Here is a 13,827-nt window from a genome sequence, read left to right on the forward strand (position 1 = left end):
TCAGAACATTAACCATGTGTCAGTATTACCCTCCTAAATTATGAGGGAAGTCATGCTGATGATGTCGCAGCCCATTATCCAGAAGGCCACCCCTCCGCCTCGGTCCCAGTGGGACTTTGGTGCCAGCCTTGCTGGCTGGAGTTGTGAGTGCCACCCTGTGATAGCGACTGATAGCCTGCTAATCACCAACAGTGGTTTCCGCGGGTTTGAAGACCCTCCTGGGGTCCAGTCGGCTTTCCCCTGCGACTGGACTTGGACTAAGTCGTGTGCCTTCTGCGTCCGCGTCCGGCCTCGTGCCGGTTGTGTCGCCGTGAGTGTAACGACAAGGTTAACTGACAGAGTGCTGAATCCTCCTAGGTTCCCAGTAACCTACAGGCAGGTTGTCGGGCCATTCAGGCTCTTATTCAGAGAGCAAGTGCCGTCGCCGGTGGCCCGAAGGCCATTCCGGCCCCTCAGATGTAAGTTTTGCCTTAACGATTCGTGAGTGAAATCCTAACATCCATACTTAGGGAGTGGCTCAAGTCCCAAGCAAGGGGACTTGAGAAGAAGTTCCAAAAGGCTAACCGACACTGCAAGGTTGGGCGGCCTTCCACTCGCTCTCAGGTGGGAGAGGAGTGGGTTCTCCCTGACGCCCCTATGGAAATTTTTCCTTTCTGTGAGCCTCCCGATTTGGGTGAGGAAGAGAAGAGGACGAGTATTGTGGCTTCCCCTGCTGCCGCCGCCGCCGCCGCCGCCGACGATGACGACTTCGGTGGTGGATTTGAAACTGGAATGGGCATGTCACCTTACCAAAACCCTCTCAACTGTCGTGAGGAGGATCACTAATCGGAAAAATTGCCACAGCGGCATGATAAACCGACCTCACTGGCTCCTGCATGCCTGGAATGTGACCGTATCGGCTTGAAGAGGGATGGAAATGCCTTGACCTGGAATTTTGAGAAAGGGAAAAGGTCCCCAGCAAAAGTCACGCATCGAACCAAATGTTCATTCTGTACATGATGTGCGCGTGCTAGAGCGGAAAGCACAAGAGCAAGATAGATGCTCTAACCGGCTTCGAGAACGCCCATTGCCCACAGACACGGCCACCGCAAATGCTTATAACTCTGGTGCTTTCTCCTCCCCGTGTCCCTTACTTTCTGTACCACAGTCTTGTGATGCGAGTATGTCTCACTGGTTGTCGTGGGTTAGCTTGGACTGCTCTCGGTTGACAGAGGAAACGGGAATCCAAACATACTCTTTTTCTGCAATTGGAAGATGCCGTACATCAATGCCTCGCTCGTGGGCGGGCAGCCCGGCACATAAATATCCACAGGAACAATGCGATCACAGCCCCTCGTCACACTGTAGCTGTAGTGATAGTAACCTCCCCCGTTGGCGCAAGATCCCATCGAGACCACCCATCTCGGCTCCGGCATCTGGTCGTACACCTGTCTCAGCGCCGGCGCCATCTTGTTGGTGAGTGTGCCTGCCACAATCATCACGTCACTCTGTCGGGGCGACGCGCGAAAGATGATTCCCAGACGATCCTGGTCATACCGGGGGGTCGAGAGGTGCATCATTTCGACGGCGCAACACGCGAGACCGAAGGTGAGGGGCCAAAGTGAGCCTTGACGAGCCCAGTTTGCGATCTGATCTAGTGTGGTGAGGGCGTATTGCATAGCTCCCTTTTTCTGCTCCTGCGACGGGAGGGGCACTTCACGACGAATGCCGCCCGTGACGGGAAGTCGTGAGGCATCGCCGCCGGCGGTGGGGGGCTGCGAGACAACCGAGGTGGCGGGTTTCGAAGAGGTCGAGGAGATAGAAACGGCAGGGGCGGCGCGGATGAGGGAGTATGGGAGGATGGTCGACGCTGTATTGATTGATTTTGTCAATTGAGCCCATTCCGAGAGTTTGTGGCAAAGGGAGCTTTCGGGCTCTGCATACCTCGTAGCGCTCGTGGAGCGACTGTCCTCGACAGAGACATCATCTTGCTCTGCAGTGTCGCGGGTAATAAAGAGAGGAGAGAACTGGACGGCAAAGGGAAAGAATTGAAGGGCGTCGAGGGAAAGAAAGAGGAGGCGAAACTGCTGTGTGTCGTTCGGTAGAGAATCAATGATGTCGAAATGCCCGGCGAATTGCGAGCTCGTTCATTGGCTGGCCTGTGTGCCAGGCAGGACAGCGAGATCGGCTTGCCTGGTTGGGCAATATCTGGGGAAGGGTCATCTACTCGTACATTGTTCCTCTCGCTCTCCTCTACTCCCCCAGAGATCAGTTTCGCCGATCGTGCTTCATGGCCCTCAACTCGTCACCGTCGATAGCATGCATCGGCGTCATCGGCAAACATGACCAACCGCTGCACATCTCCCTCTTCCCTCCCCACGAGGCCGCCCCGAACGCCGAACTCGAATTCCTCTTCCTCCTCAACTCCTGCCTCGACATCTTCGACCTGCGAGCTCGCACCACCAAGCTGCTCGATTCCGACTTGGGTTTGCTCCAGGCCATCGATGATCGCCTCTCATGCTACGGTTGGTTGACAAATACGGGGATCAAGTTCATCATCGTGGTGGACATGATGGGTCGCCCTCCACCCTCTCCGTCCGAGGAAGATGGTTCCAAAGATCTGGGAAAGGACAAGAGACGATTCCCGACCGCGGCAGTGGGTTTGAGAGACGCGGATCTCAAGCCAGCCTTCCGTGCGGTGCAGACCGCATACATCCACCTAATGCTAAATCCGTTCTACATGCCGGATGAGAGGACGCCTTTGCAGATAGCAAACTATGGGGGGAAGAGCCCCGAAATCACAAGCAAGAAGTTCATTGCGGAGATCCAGAGGATTGGGAAGACGTGGTATCCGGGGATTGGGAGTATCTGAAGGAGAGGAAATGATGGAACATTGAAAGAGAAAACACAATGCTCATTAACCTGAATGCGCCTTGGACGCCGAGACGGAACTCTCATGACCACGCGCTGACAAGAAACGTTAAACAACATACAGGCCTTCACCTCTGCTATTCGAGCACCCCTGAGGAAGTCCTTTATGGCTTCGCTTCGCCTTCAGCAGAATCAATCTTGGCCGCCGTCTCCCCCACCTCTGCGGCTGTCTCGGCGGCGTCCTGCTCGGATTTGCTAGGTGTCCTAACAAGCGGCACCTCATCCATCTTGGTGTCCGGGTCCGCCAGTTTTGCTGCCTCCTCCGATGCAATAGGGTCATCCGCGGGAGGTGCGGCAACTGCAGCCGGGGCGCCTGTTTCAGTCATGCCCTGGGATTTGATGTATTCCAAAACTGCTTCGAGCGTCTTGGCGGGGCCGGCTTGCTCCCAGAGACGGAGAGTCCCTTGTTTATCAATGACGACCACGCCACGGGTGGTAGATTTGCCGGGGCCTGGCTTTTTCATTCCGATGGCAGACGTGAGAGTTGCATTAGGGTCACACTGGCGTTTCAATCATTAGTCTGCCTCTGAAAAGACTGCAAAGAAACATCGGGATACGGGGAGCTCACCAATAGCTGATACGGCAGCTTCTGTTTGGTTGCAAAGGTCGTGTTTGCCTTGGGACTGTCTGTACTCAAACCATAGACCGCGAGCGATGCACCCGTGATGGGCGCGTAGTTGTCCCGGAAGAGACAAGCCTGGTTGGTGCCTGTACAATGGGAACATCAGTCGGTCAATCCTGCATCAGACCACCCCGTTTTCTTTACGGAGAGGGAGAGAGAACAATCATGGGTAGACGGAGATGGGGATGACTTACAGCCCGGCGTACTCGCCTTGGGATACGTAAAGATGACGATGCCGGCGCCGCTCTTCTCGAGCAATTCTTTCACCGTCACGCTGGTCCCATCATGCGTCTGCACTGTGCCGCCAAAGCCATCCAGATCGATCTTGTCGCCCACGCTCAACTTCCCGGAAGCAGTTGCCTTTGCCGTGACCGCACTCCCGTTCGCGGTAGGCTCCTCTTTGGTGTCTTCGCTGGCGCCGGCCGTGGCCGGGACGACTTCGGGGACGATGACTGCGGAGGAGGAAGTGGGAGCTTCTTCCGGCTCCGGTGGGTTGGCGACAACAGGTTCAGCCGTCTTTTTGGTGCCCCTGGACGACCCAGTAACGGCGGCTTTGGCCTTGCCGGCGAGCTTCTTTACCGTGCTGCTACTGCTCCCTCGTTTCGCGGGAGGGGGCGGGGCGGCTGGCTCCTTTGGGGGAGGGCGTTTGCGCAGTTCGACAGGCATTTTTGACTACGGGGCTGAGGCGGATGGGTTAATTTCGTTGCTGGTCACGTTGATGAAGAGACTCGGACTGTGACGGCAAATTCGTATCTGTAGGAGCACAATAATACCAGTTAGTCGACGTCGACAATGTGGCAAAAGAAGATAAACGCGATGCGAGCACGTCGCGACTGGACTGATCACGTAGTCGCTACCGCTGCCCGGTATGAGGCAGCCAGCTGTTCTTCCGAGAGATACGGCAAAAGTTCGAATTTCTGCGTTTGCGAGCGCGAAACCCTCGAGAACCTAGTTTCTGACATGCTTCGGTGTTAGCAATCGAGTTTAATTCCCGTGGTCATCAAAGATAGTGTTCCAGAGTGCCACAAAGCGCATGACGCTTGCCGGCCAGAATGATTCTTGCGACATGCAGGACATGCAACCAGAAGACCACATAGGAGGGTGCTATACGACAAGGCAATGACTTGGAGTGACTTACTCAAACAACTTCCCCAAGGTGTGGAAGGTCTCATTGCACCCATCAACTCCTATACGTCCGCTCAAAGCCACAAGGCTGAGCTGGGCGCAGGCACATCCCATTGTCCCGGCCAATCCGCGACAGCGCAAAGGAGAGAGCCTGCCGAAAACAAAGGTGTACTCGGTATATGAAAGTCGTCACCGTTACTTACTCCAGTAGGACCGATGATCGGGTTTAGAGATCCAATGGCGCGACAGAGGACTCTGAGGGTAGCAATATCGGGACTGCTTGCCAGCTCTGTCACACCCCTGGAGAACCGGAAATCAGCTCCTTAGTCTCCAGCTTCCACTTTCTCTGGTGTCCCCCGGGGAGAAGAGAGACAAGCTCTAAGGGTTGTAGAGCTGCTGAGACAGACTCACCAATAGTTGTTGTTTAATTGGGGGCGTTGGTGGGTTGAATCTGGGAGGTTCTGCTGGCGAAGTCGGTGAGAAGCAAGTGGTTTCAGAGGGCCATTCTGGGGGCCAAGGGCTCGATCACTCCCATGCAGCAAGCTCACCCTCACGTGCGCTCGTCGCAATGTTGACTTTTGGGTTACTCGGCCCACGAGGTTCGACGTCTGAGCAAGCGAGGTCGGCGCGGTCGGCCAAATGCAGCTATGTCTCCAGCTCCTGAGTGGCGCAGCCGCCAACTACCCGAAGTACGAATATTTGTAAGCGAGGATGGACAAACTAGGGCTCGACGCAACAGGGAATCGAAGCGGCTTCGGACTGCTCAGTGGTATTGAAGAGGTGCAATGATCTGGATCAAAAGGGTCAGTCGCAACAAGACAACAGCGGCAAGCTTTCAGACCTGTGAGGAGGAGGGAAGTCTTGATTCTCGTTCCCAAAGCAGCTCGTGTCCCTCAATACTCCGCAGGTGGGCTGGAAGACCATCTTCGATGTTCGACCTTGGACCTTGGACCTTGGACACTGGACCTTAGGACTGGCGCACCGTGCAAGACCAAGCTGCACGCGTGACCGTGATGCTTGCCCCGCAGTGCTAAGAGCTGTTGAACCACGAAGCACTAACCTGCTCCTCCTTCATCTACAGATGAGACCGAGCTACGAGACAGACCGCCTCTGATATCTTTCCTGTCTTCCGAACCCGAAGCAACGAACTACGTGATCGGTCCGGTTTGTAGCACATTGATATTTATTGGCCTAGCTAGTCGAGTCAAAGAAAAGACTCCCTTGCGTCGCCGCTAATTATGTTTGCTTCCGCCAAAGCAATGAGTTACTGTTCATATGCCTCCCCAGAATCGGCCCCTCACAAGTCCTTCGCCATCTTTGCCTCAAGATTGCCTTCTTCCCCTTCTGCTCGGAAAACCCGGCCCCAGGTCATCAAAGCTTCGCCAGTCCCAGGCTTGTTGGCCTTCCTTCGCGGTGGCTTTTCTCCAACCTCCCCTTCCCTTCTTCCTCTGAAGCAGTACTCGAATGGTGAGCATAAGCGTGAAGCCAAGACAAAAAGGAAAACGTGCCGAAGGTGCTGAGGGGTGGTCGGTGGTGATTCTGAAATAATAGGTCTATCGTGTCGAGGTAGTGGTCCATCGTGGTAGAGCAGGACGATCATCAAGCCGAGGCCGTGATCGATCCTGCATAAATGGAACAGCAACGGATCATACTGATGCTGCCGTGTCGTATGTCGCCAAACTTTCGTTCATGTCTGATGTCTCATGCCAGAGCTACTCGTCAAAGGAGTTTGACCGAACGCCCATCAAGTCGTTGGTAATCGTGCCAGTATTGCATGTTGGGATTGAGCCGAGTAAGCCATTCAGATAAAAGTTTGTTTGCCGTGTGGTCCTCACAAATTCCCGGTCCGGATTTGCCATGTGCAAGAGCAAACCCCGCGCCGGATCCGACATACCCATGGTGTTTTTGTGTTCTGGAAGACCGACAGCGGTCTTCGAGAAGAGGTTGGTGGGACAAGGTCAGTGGCAAGAACACCAAGCCGTCATTCCGTTTCAACGATAATCGCCGTTGCCAGTGGTTATCCTTGTACCGGAACGAAGCCTAACGTCGAAGACTAGCGCATTAGTCAGATGCCATGGTAAACCTCCACGCAAACCGAAGCAAAACGCAGAGGAGATCCCTTACATGGGAACCTTAAGGTTTCAGTACTCACATCCTGTCACTTCCTCCCTGGTCGTTACCGCTGGCACCGCGTTCGATGACCTTGCGTCGAGAGCTGGAAATGGCTGCGGGCTTGCCAGCTTGCGAGGCATGTTGAGGAGTGGGAGCCCCAGTGGCTGCGGCCGTTGCAGGGTGAGCACCGCGTCGTGGCTTCTCCTCGTCCTCCTGAGTGGTCTGGTTCCCAGCCGCCTGGGCAATAGCCTGGGCATTCTTCTGGTACTTGTAGACGGTCCAGTCAAAGACGTAGTCGTACTGGAAGGATTCTCGGACGAAAAGATCGCGGAAAATCTTCCTCAGGTAGGAGTAGTCTGGCTTGTCATCGAAGCGAAGAGAGCGGGTGTAGTTGAGGTAGATGGCGAACTCGTTAGGGAAGCCACGGCACAGCACCTCGGTGGGGGTGGTCATCTTCTTCTCCATGATACGATCGTACTTCTGCTTCTTGGTAGCCGCCTTGAGACCTTGCCATGGAAGGGAGCCGCGGCAGAAGTAGAGCATGACATAGCCCAAGGACTCCATGTCGTCACGGCGAGATTGTTCCACTCCCAAGTGGGTGTTGATCGAGGCATAACGAGCCGTGCCGGTCAGGTTCTTGTTCTCGCGGTATGGGATATGGAAATGAGTCTTGGGGTCGCGGTACTTCTTGGCCAGACCAAAGTCAATCACGTTGACCTGGTTGCCTCTCTTGCCAATTCCCATGAGGAAGTTGTCCGGCTTGATGTCACGGTGGATGAAGGACTTGGCGTGGATGTATTCGATGCGAGAGATGAGCTGGTCGGCCAGCAAGAGGACGGTCTTGAGGGAGAATTTGCGGTTGCAGAAATTGAAGAGGTCTTCCAAGCTGGGACCCAACAGGTCGAGAACCATGGCATTGTAGTCACATTCGGTTCCAAACCAGCGGACGAACGGAATTCCAACACCACCGGCGAGAGACTTGTAGACACGAGCCTCATACTCGAGTTGAGGGTGCTTGGCCTTGACGGATTCGAGCTTGATGGCAATTTCTTCGCCTGAGATGATGTTGGTGCCCAGGTAGATATCTCCGAAACTTCCACTGCCGATCTTTCGACCAATGCGGTATTTGTTACCAACACGCAAATCCTAACAAAACGAGTCAGCAGATGAAGATGGAGCAGTGAACAAGCAAGCACGATATGAAAGATGTAGGATAATCGTCGCCCCAACTCTATTGCAGTGTTGTCTTTCATTCTGAAACCAGCTCTTTTCACATACCATTGTCGTCATGTTGATAGATTGATGGGCAGCAACGCTGCAACGTAATGTTCGATATCAATGAGGATGATGGGATCGGAGGGGTATGTTGGGGGTCGAGGCGTTTGCTGGAAAAAGCGGTGGCTTCTGAGGAGAGATTGAAGTGGTCTCAGCCTGTTTCCACCCTGATTAGCAAGCCCACTCGTCAGTCTTGACTGCCTCGACAACGTGGCCGAAGCAGTGTGATGATGCTGGAAACTTCAACAGGAAGGGGGCAGGATAGGAGAGAGAGGTGAAGCTGGAGTTGAGGTTCGAGGAGGAGGATGAGGATGAGGATGAAGGTGGAAAGTGAAGGTGAGGATCAACCGGTGTAGGCGAATAAAGGATGGTGAGGTTGCAGGGAAAGCCAAGCGGGCAAAGCGGGAAAGAGGACCGAGTAAAAGAGATGACTAACCTAGTGCAGAACTGGTCAACTGTGGCAGAGGATGAGAGATGCTTGATGACAAGTGAGTCGACGCTCACAAGTCGATCAAGCTTGGGCGAAATCCCTCTTGTCTGTGAGGTAGAGACAGGACGCAGTTGTGAGAAGGTTGGTGGGATGGGGGAAACGAAGGGAGTGCAAACGAGGGAGGGAACGAGATGAGGGAAAGAAAAGGGAAAGGTCTGCAAGGTGATCACAAGCAAGCGAAGTGCTAGAGACTGAGACCTTGGGTGGCCAATTGAAGGGGGGGGAGCCGCGGGTCAGTCTTTGGGCCAGAAGGGGCAGCCAGAGGGGCGAATGGACAAATGGGGGCGCCGAGGGGGGGGTTTAAGGGCCAGCAGCAGGGCAATCGATGGGGGGTGGGAGGTGGGCGGTGCCGGAGCCACTTCTGTCACTGGGCGGTCACGCCCTTTCACTATGACTTGGCTCGCTGGCACCCGGAGTCCCTGACAAGCTGAGGGTTTTGCCTGCGCCCTTGCCCTGCAGGCTTAACCACCGGCCCAAGGTGAATCGATATCTACAAGTAGGTCGAGAGGTATTCACATACCAACCTTGTCACTGAGCAACTAACTCTCTTGCTGCGTCACCATGCAGTCTGCGCGTTTATACAAGGGAATACCATCGCTATGAATCCGTGCTTGTAGCTGAGAGCTCTCGTCCCCAGCAACCCCAAAAGAAATGAGACTCATGGTCAAACTCCGTTGGTTGCCTTCTTTTGCTGCCCAGGCGAACCAGGTCGCCAGGCCACGGAGAATGCTATTACCGAAGATCTCGTACAGCCCAGAGGGTGCCCGGGCCCGGAGGCGCCTTGGTACCTGCCTACCTCCATAGGTACCTACTTGTAGGTAACTAAACACCCCCCGGGCTTAACCGGTGGCGGTCGTCGGCCTGCCCTTGGCCTACCTGATTAGGTCGCTAGTGCCTGGCCTGGATTTTAACCATGGAAACTTCCCCAGGCGTCCTTCTGCCCCCCCCCCCCCCCCCAAAGGACAATGACCAGATAAAGAGCCATCTGGAACGTGTCAAATCGTACCACCCTCACTCTTCCCTTGGACCTGTTTCGTTATTTGCGAACCGTTTGCCTCATCAGTTGGGCATGATTCTGTTCCATCCATTGGCCCTATTCGAGCTGCTCATTGGATCGACTCGAGTGATTTATCTGCCGATTTCGATCGAACAGCCAACGGCTGCTTGAAATGGGCCTGCTCACTCTGCAGCTTCGTTCGGCGGCTATGCAGCACCCCACGTCCACGCCTGTCATCCGTGCAGCCCAAGCATGACCATCAGCCTCATCACAAAGAATGAATGAACAATCAGACTCGTATTCAGGTATCTAGCGGATCGAGATATCGCTCGGCCGGCAGGTCAGTCGACCTCCTGCTTCAACTTTATCTGCCGTCACATCAACCCATGGTCAGTCACGATGACACCGCCAACGGGATATTTGTTTGCTTCCATGTGCAACTGGCAACCCAGCCAATAGTTGACCGGGTTTGAGGCTGTTTCAACCTGTTGGGATCGTCCCATTCGAGCCGGGATCTCCTCGGTCCAGAAGCTGATAGCCTGATCATCTCTCCTGGCAGCTCACCGCTGATCTTAATTTGTTGATGGATTGTCGACAGATTCCAGACCCCCGTTGGGCCTGAGAAAACGGAGGAGAAATTACAAGTCACAAGAACTGTCAGCTGTCGCTATGGAGAGCACCACAAACTCCCCAGACACTGCAATCCGATTCCCCCCTCCGAACATGCCTTCAAACAAGACCAGCAACGGCAGCCACAGCGCCTCCCGTCTACTCGTGTGTGGCTTTGTTTAGCCACCCTGATTTCATCCTCGTACCGATCAAAGCCACCCGTTCGTGCCGCTCCCCAAGACCGATGGATCCGAAGCCATGACGTCTTTTATTCAGCCCAAGTCACCTATTCAAAGGTTAATTTGGGACAAACGTGCATGCGCTTGTTGAGAGCTGCATGCTGAAGCAATAGACAAGAGACGTTCTAAGGCTTTGTGAGACTGGCCGCAAATAGAGCTCCGTGCAGTGCATCTGCAAGGACCAGGCTCTACCTCGCTTCTTCCTTGTGCTGTACAACTATGCTTCTATTTGCTGCCCGATTTGACGTCCCGCTCGTGTTTCGATTCTACCGGCTCTTGCATCTGCTGCAGGCATCGTATTTGTTCTCCATATCAATCTTGTTTGTATTCTATGTAGTTTGTTCTCTTATTTGTTCGAACAGCATGCTCGAGGATGTTGGGACTGGACAAGTTCTTGGTGTCCTTGGGTGCGGGCGTAATATTCAGCTGAGATGGGTAGTTCTCGCCAGGTCTGAACACTGGATCTCTGTAGTATTATGAGTCTGTCTGTTGCTGGGTCGGCCTTCTCGTACTCATGGCATCCGGAGTTTTGCCCTTCGCTGTGAGGGATCCAGAGAAGAAGAGTTCGCCACCCCGTGCTGGGACTTTAGCAGAGCGAAGACAGGGTCAGGAATAGAGAGAGGACGTTTACTGCAACACGTAGGAATGAGGTCCTTGTTGAAGGGATCTCTCAGGACTGTGACCAGTCAGAAATGATTGCGCGACTCACTTGTCTCCCTCTTGCTCTCTCGCTCTCCCTCTCTGCCTTTCCCTCGTCGCCTCTTCCCCGGAGCCTCGGCGCTGGTGCCGGCGGAAAGCCTCCGCTATCGGCGGGGTTAAATCAACTCCCGATGGAGATGCACGCCGTCGCATTGGAACGGAGGCGTCGATAGATCCTCTCTATCTCCATCTCCATCGCCCTTGCTCGGTTGTTGAGACCTGGAATCTTGCAGCACAAGGGTCATTGCTTTTGCCGGTGGTACACAGCAAGGCAGGATATCTGCGCGGAGAGCCCATTCCGCGACCGCCAGCGATACATAAACTGCTTCCCGCACACGGAGTGGGTTGATTGAATATCATCTGGATTGACACCTCTTGGGAGAAAGCTCTGGGAGAGACTTCTATCAAATCACAATGCGCGCACCAGAATCAACCTCCCATCCCTACATCCTCGAGACATCTCGGGGCTCACTGAAAGGCCTAGAACAGCGCGACCCAGCGGGGAACGCAGTCCTCTATCGCTTTACCAAAGTCCCATACGCGCTGCCACCCACAGGGTCTCGTCGATGGCGTCGACCCCAGGCCTTACCGCAGGACTTTACCTTCAATAACGCGCAAGGCGCGCCGGGGGACTATACGAGCTTCGGGCCCATCTGCCCACAGCCGCACTATGACCACGGCTCGATCGCCCTGCCGAACCCGAATGCCGCTCCGCCGGTCGAGAACGAGCAGGACGAGGACTGCCTCTACCTGAACATCTGGGTGCCGGCGTCGCGTCCACCGAGCCAAAAGGGGTGGCCCGTCCAGTTCCAGATCCATGGGGGCTGGCTCCAGGTCGGCGACGCCCTGCAGCAGCACGACACGGACCCGTTCGACCTGATCGCACACACGACGCCGCGCATCATCGTCTCGCCCACCTACCGCCTCAACCTGTTCGGCTTCCTCGCCGGGTCGGAACTGGCCAGTCTCAAGGAAGACGTGTCCCCGTCCAACTACGGCCTGTGGGACCAGCGGTGCGCGCTGGAGTGGGTGGCGAAGCACATCCACCTCTTCGGCGGCGACGCCTCCAACATCACCGTGGGAGGCCTGTCGGCGGGCGCCAACAGCACCTTCTTCCAGCTCAACTACGACACCCTCCTGCCGCCGGAGCAGAGACTGATCCGGCGAGTGTACCTGTGGTCCAACGCGGTGGCGATCCAGCCGAACCCGACGACCTCGCCGGTGCTGACGCAGCAGTTCAACGACCTCTGCGCGCTCTTCGACATCCCTTCCTCCAGCAGCCCGCGCGAGAAGCTCGACCGGCTCCGCCAGGTCCCGGCCAAGGAGCTGATCGCGTCCCTGGCCAAGATGAAGATGCACACCTTCCGCTCCTCGACCGACGAGTGCTTCATCCCCAGCACGTTCCTGGCGGCGCTGCACTCGGGCTCGTTCACGACGCGCCTCGCCGAGAACAACATCTCCGTCTTCCTCGGCGAGGTCTGCGACGAGAAGGAGCTGTACAAGATCGTCAACCCGCCCGCGTCGTACCAGGGCCTCATGACGCAGCTGGCCAACTACTACCCCGCGCACGTGGTCCAGGCGCTGTTGCCGCTGTACTCGCTGCCGGCGCGCAGCTCGACCAACGCGGCCGAGTGGGCCGAGGTGTTCAGCCAGATCGTGGCGGACGCGCAGGTGCACGCCTCGCTGCGCGGGCTAACGCACGTCCTGCTCAACCCACCACCCCAACAACACCGGGCCGTCAAGCCCCTGCCGCCCGCCAACGTGCACCGCTACCGCATCTCGTGGCGCGCCCGGAACCTCGACCGCTGGATCTCGCCCGCGGTCGGCGTCTGCCACGGCCTCGACACCCCGATCTGGTGGGCCAGCGGCTGGCGCGCCGACTACACCGACCAGGACAAGCAGGTCATACAGCGCTTCCTGGCCCCCTTTGGCCGCTTCCTGGCCGGCGAGCCGCTTGGCGGCGGTGGCCGAGGAGAGAGGTTTGTCCGGTGGCTGGACCAGGACGGCAACGTGGTTGAGGACAGGGAGGACGAGCTGTGGGAGCGCGGCATGCGCATCTGGGACAGAGTCTGGGACGCGCAGAAGGGGCTGGTGGTCAAGGAGAAGGACGGCGGAGAGAGCCGGCTTTGATGCAGGTCATTGATATAAAATGTGAGGGATGCGGGGGGATCCCTTGAGTTCGAATGAGGATTGAGAAGTGATGGGACGGTATCATTTGTGAGACAGGAGCTCGAGGGTCTGTAGCACCGACTCCCCCGCCACCCAAAAGCGCTGAATTTAAACTTGAAATTATACGATGATCATGATCTATCCAGCCACACAGTAGGTCTTGACGAGGGACAGTACCACCTACCCACTATATCACATCACCACCCTCTGGTCCGTATCCGCTGGAAAGCGCTCGCGCCGGTGAAGGACCGGAATTAAAAAAAAAAAAAAAAAAAAACCGAGAGCGAGAGCGAGAACGAGAAGAACGAGAAAAGGAGAATAAATAAGTCTCGGTACGATTTACCATCACAAGGGGGCTCTCAACTCAGAAATGCGTATCAAGCCTTGGTGCCTCATTTCTTGTGCTGTCGCTCCAGCCACGAGCCTAAATGGTAGGGCTCGCTGGCTTGCTGCAGAGCCCGCCCGGACCTCTTGTCCCTCGTCCTTGTCCTTGTCCTCGCCCTCGAACATCGCCCTGGGATTTCTCCGCCGAACACGTTCCTCGCCAGCTTCATCCGTGCGGAGAACCAGTGTTTCTCGC

At 55.8% G+C, this 13,827-nt stretch overlaps 6 protein-coding genes across 14 annotated transcripts; 3 read left to right on the forward strand and 3 right to left on the reverse strand.

Annotated features, from left to right (window-relative positions):
- Positions 1 to 61: 61 nt before the first annotated feature.
- Positions 62 to 825, forward strand: PV07_03251 (uncharacterized protein; the record flags this gene model as incomplete). Its single annotated transcript, XM_016389939.1, has 4 exons — positions 62 to 143; positions 193 to 310; positions 366 to 458; positions 510 to 825. The coding sequence occupies 4 exons, from the start codon at positions 62 to 64 to the stop codon at positions 823 to 825; spliced, it is 609 nt and encodes a 202-aa protein (XP_016251841.1).
- Positions 826 to 855: 30 nt separating this feature from the next.
- PV07_03252 (NADH-ubiquinone oxidoreductase 19.3 kDa subunit, mitochondrial) lies at positions 856 to 2,079 on the reverse strand. Its single transcript, XM_016389940.1, has 3 exons — positions 1,924 to 2,079; positions 1,235 to 1,849; positions 856 to 1,170 (listed from the first exon to the last, which is right to left on the reverse strand). The coding sequence occupies exons 1-3, from the start codon at positions 1,964 to 1,966 to the stop codon at positions 1,130 to 1,132; spliced, it is 699 nt and encodes a 232-aa protein (XP_016251842.1). The 5' UTR covers positions 1,967 to 2,079; the 3' UTR covers positions 856 to 1,129.
- A 169-nt stretch (positions 2,080 to 2,248) lies between these two features.
- PV07_03253 (uncharacterized protein) lies at positions 2,249 to 4,129 on the forward strand. The gene has a single exon (XM_016389941.1). It carries the CDS (start codon positions 2,270 to 2,272, stop codon positions 2,849 to 2,851), a length of 582 nt encoding a protein of 193 aa, XP_016251843.1. The 5' UTR covers positions 2,249 to 2,269; the 3' UTR covers positions 2,852 to 4,129.
- PV07_03254 lies at positions 2,873 to 5,593 on the reverse strand. Of its 3 annotated transcripts, XM_016389944.1 has the most exons (6): positions 5,499 to 5,593; positions 5,069 to 5,447; positions 4,861 to 4,957; positions 3,727 to 4,285; positions 3,479 to 3,618; positions 2,873 to 3,410 (listed from the first exon to the last, which is right to left on the reverse strand). In XM_016389944.1, exons 4-6 carry the CDS (start codon positions 4,196 to 4,198, stop codon positions 3,015 to 3,017), a joined length of 1,008 nt encoding a protein of 335 aa, XP_016251846.1. In that variant the 5' UTR covers positions 4,199 to 4,285; positions 4,861 to 4,957; positions 5,069 to 5,447; positions 5,499 to 5,593; the 3' UTR covers positions 2,873 to 3,014. The 3 variants fall into 3 exon arrangements, with proteins under 3 accessions (XP_016251846.1, XP_016251845.1, XP_016251844.1); XM_016389943.1 differs by having other exon boundaries at positions 4,861 to 5,447; XM_016389942.1 differs by having other exon boundaries at positions 3,727 to 4,487; positions 4,671 to 5,447.
- A 229-nt stretch (positions 5,594 to 5,822) lies between these two features.
- PV07_03255 (casein kinase I isoform delta) lies at positions 5,823 to 8,787 on the reverse strand. 7 transcript variants are annotated; one of them, XM_016389945.1, is made up of 4 exons: positions 8,481 to 8,787; positions 8,048 to 8,200; positions 6,810 to 7,915; positions 5,823 to 6,697 (listed from the first exon to the last, which is right to left on the reverse strand). In XM_016389945.1, the coding sequence occupies exons 2-4, from the start codon at positions 8,057 to 8,059 to the stop codon at positions 6,649 to 6,651; spliced, it is 1,167 nt and encodes a 388-aa protein (XP_016251847.1). In that variant the 5' UTR covers positions 8,060 to 8,200; positions 8,481 to 8,787; the 3' UTR covers positions 5,823 to 6,648. The 7 variants fall into 7 exon arrangements, with proteins under 7 accessions (XP_016251847.1, XP_016251848.1, XP_016251852.1 ...); XM_016389946.1 differs by having other exon boundaries at positions 5,823 to 6,710; XM_016389950.1 differs by having other exon boundaries at positions 6,782 to 7,915.
- Positions 8,788 to 9,555: 768 nt separating this feature from the next.
- Positions 9,556 to 13,480, forward strand: PV07_03256 (uncharacterized protein). The gene has a single exon (XM_016389952.1). It carries the CDS (start codon positions 11,493 to 11,495, stop codon positions 13,206 to 13,208), a length of 1,716 nt encoding a protein of 571 aa, XP_016251854.1. The 5' UTR covers positions 9,556 to 11,492; the 3' UTR covers positions 13,209 to 13,480.
- Positions 13,481 to 13,827: the final 347 nt, after the last annotated feature.

Source organism: Cladophialophora immunda (assembly GCF_000835495.1).
Source record: "Cladophialophora immunda strain CBS 83496 unplaced genomic scaffold supercont1.2, whole genome shotgun sequence".
NCBI classification, from domain to species: domain Eukaryota; kingdom Fungi; phylum Ascomycota; class Eurotiomycetes; order Chaetothyriales; family Herpotrichiellaceae; genus Cladophialophora; species Cladophialophora immunda.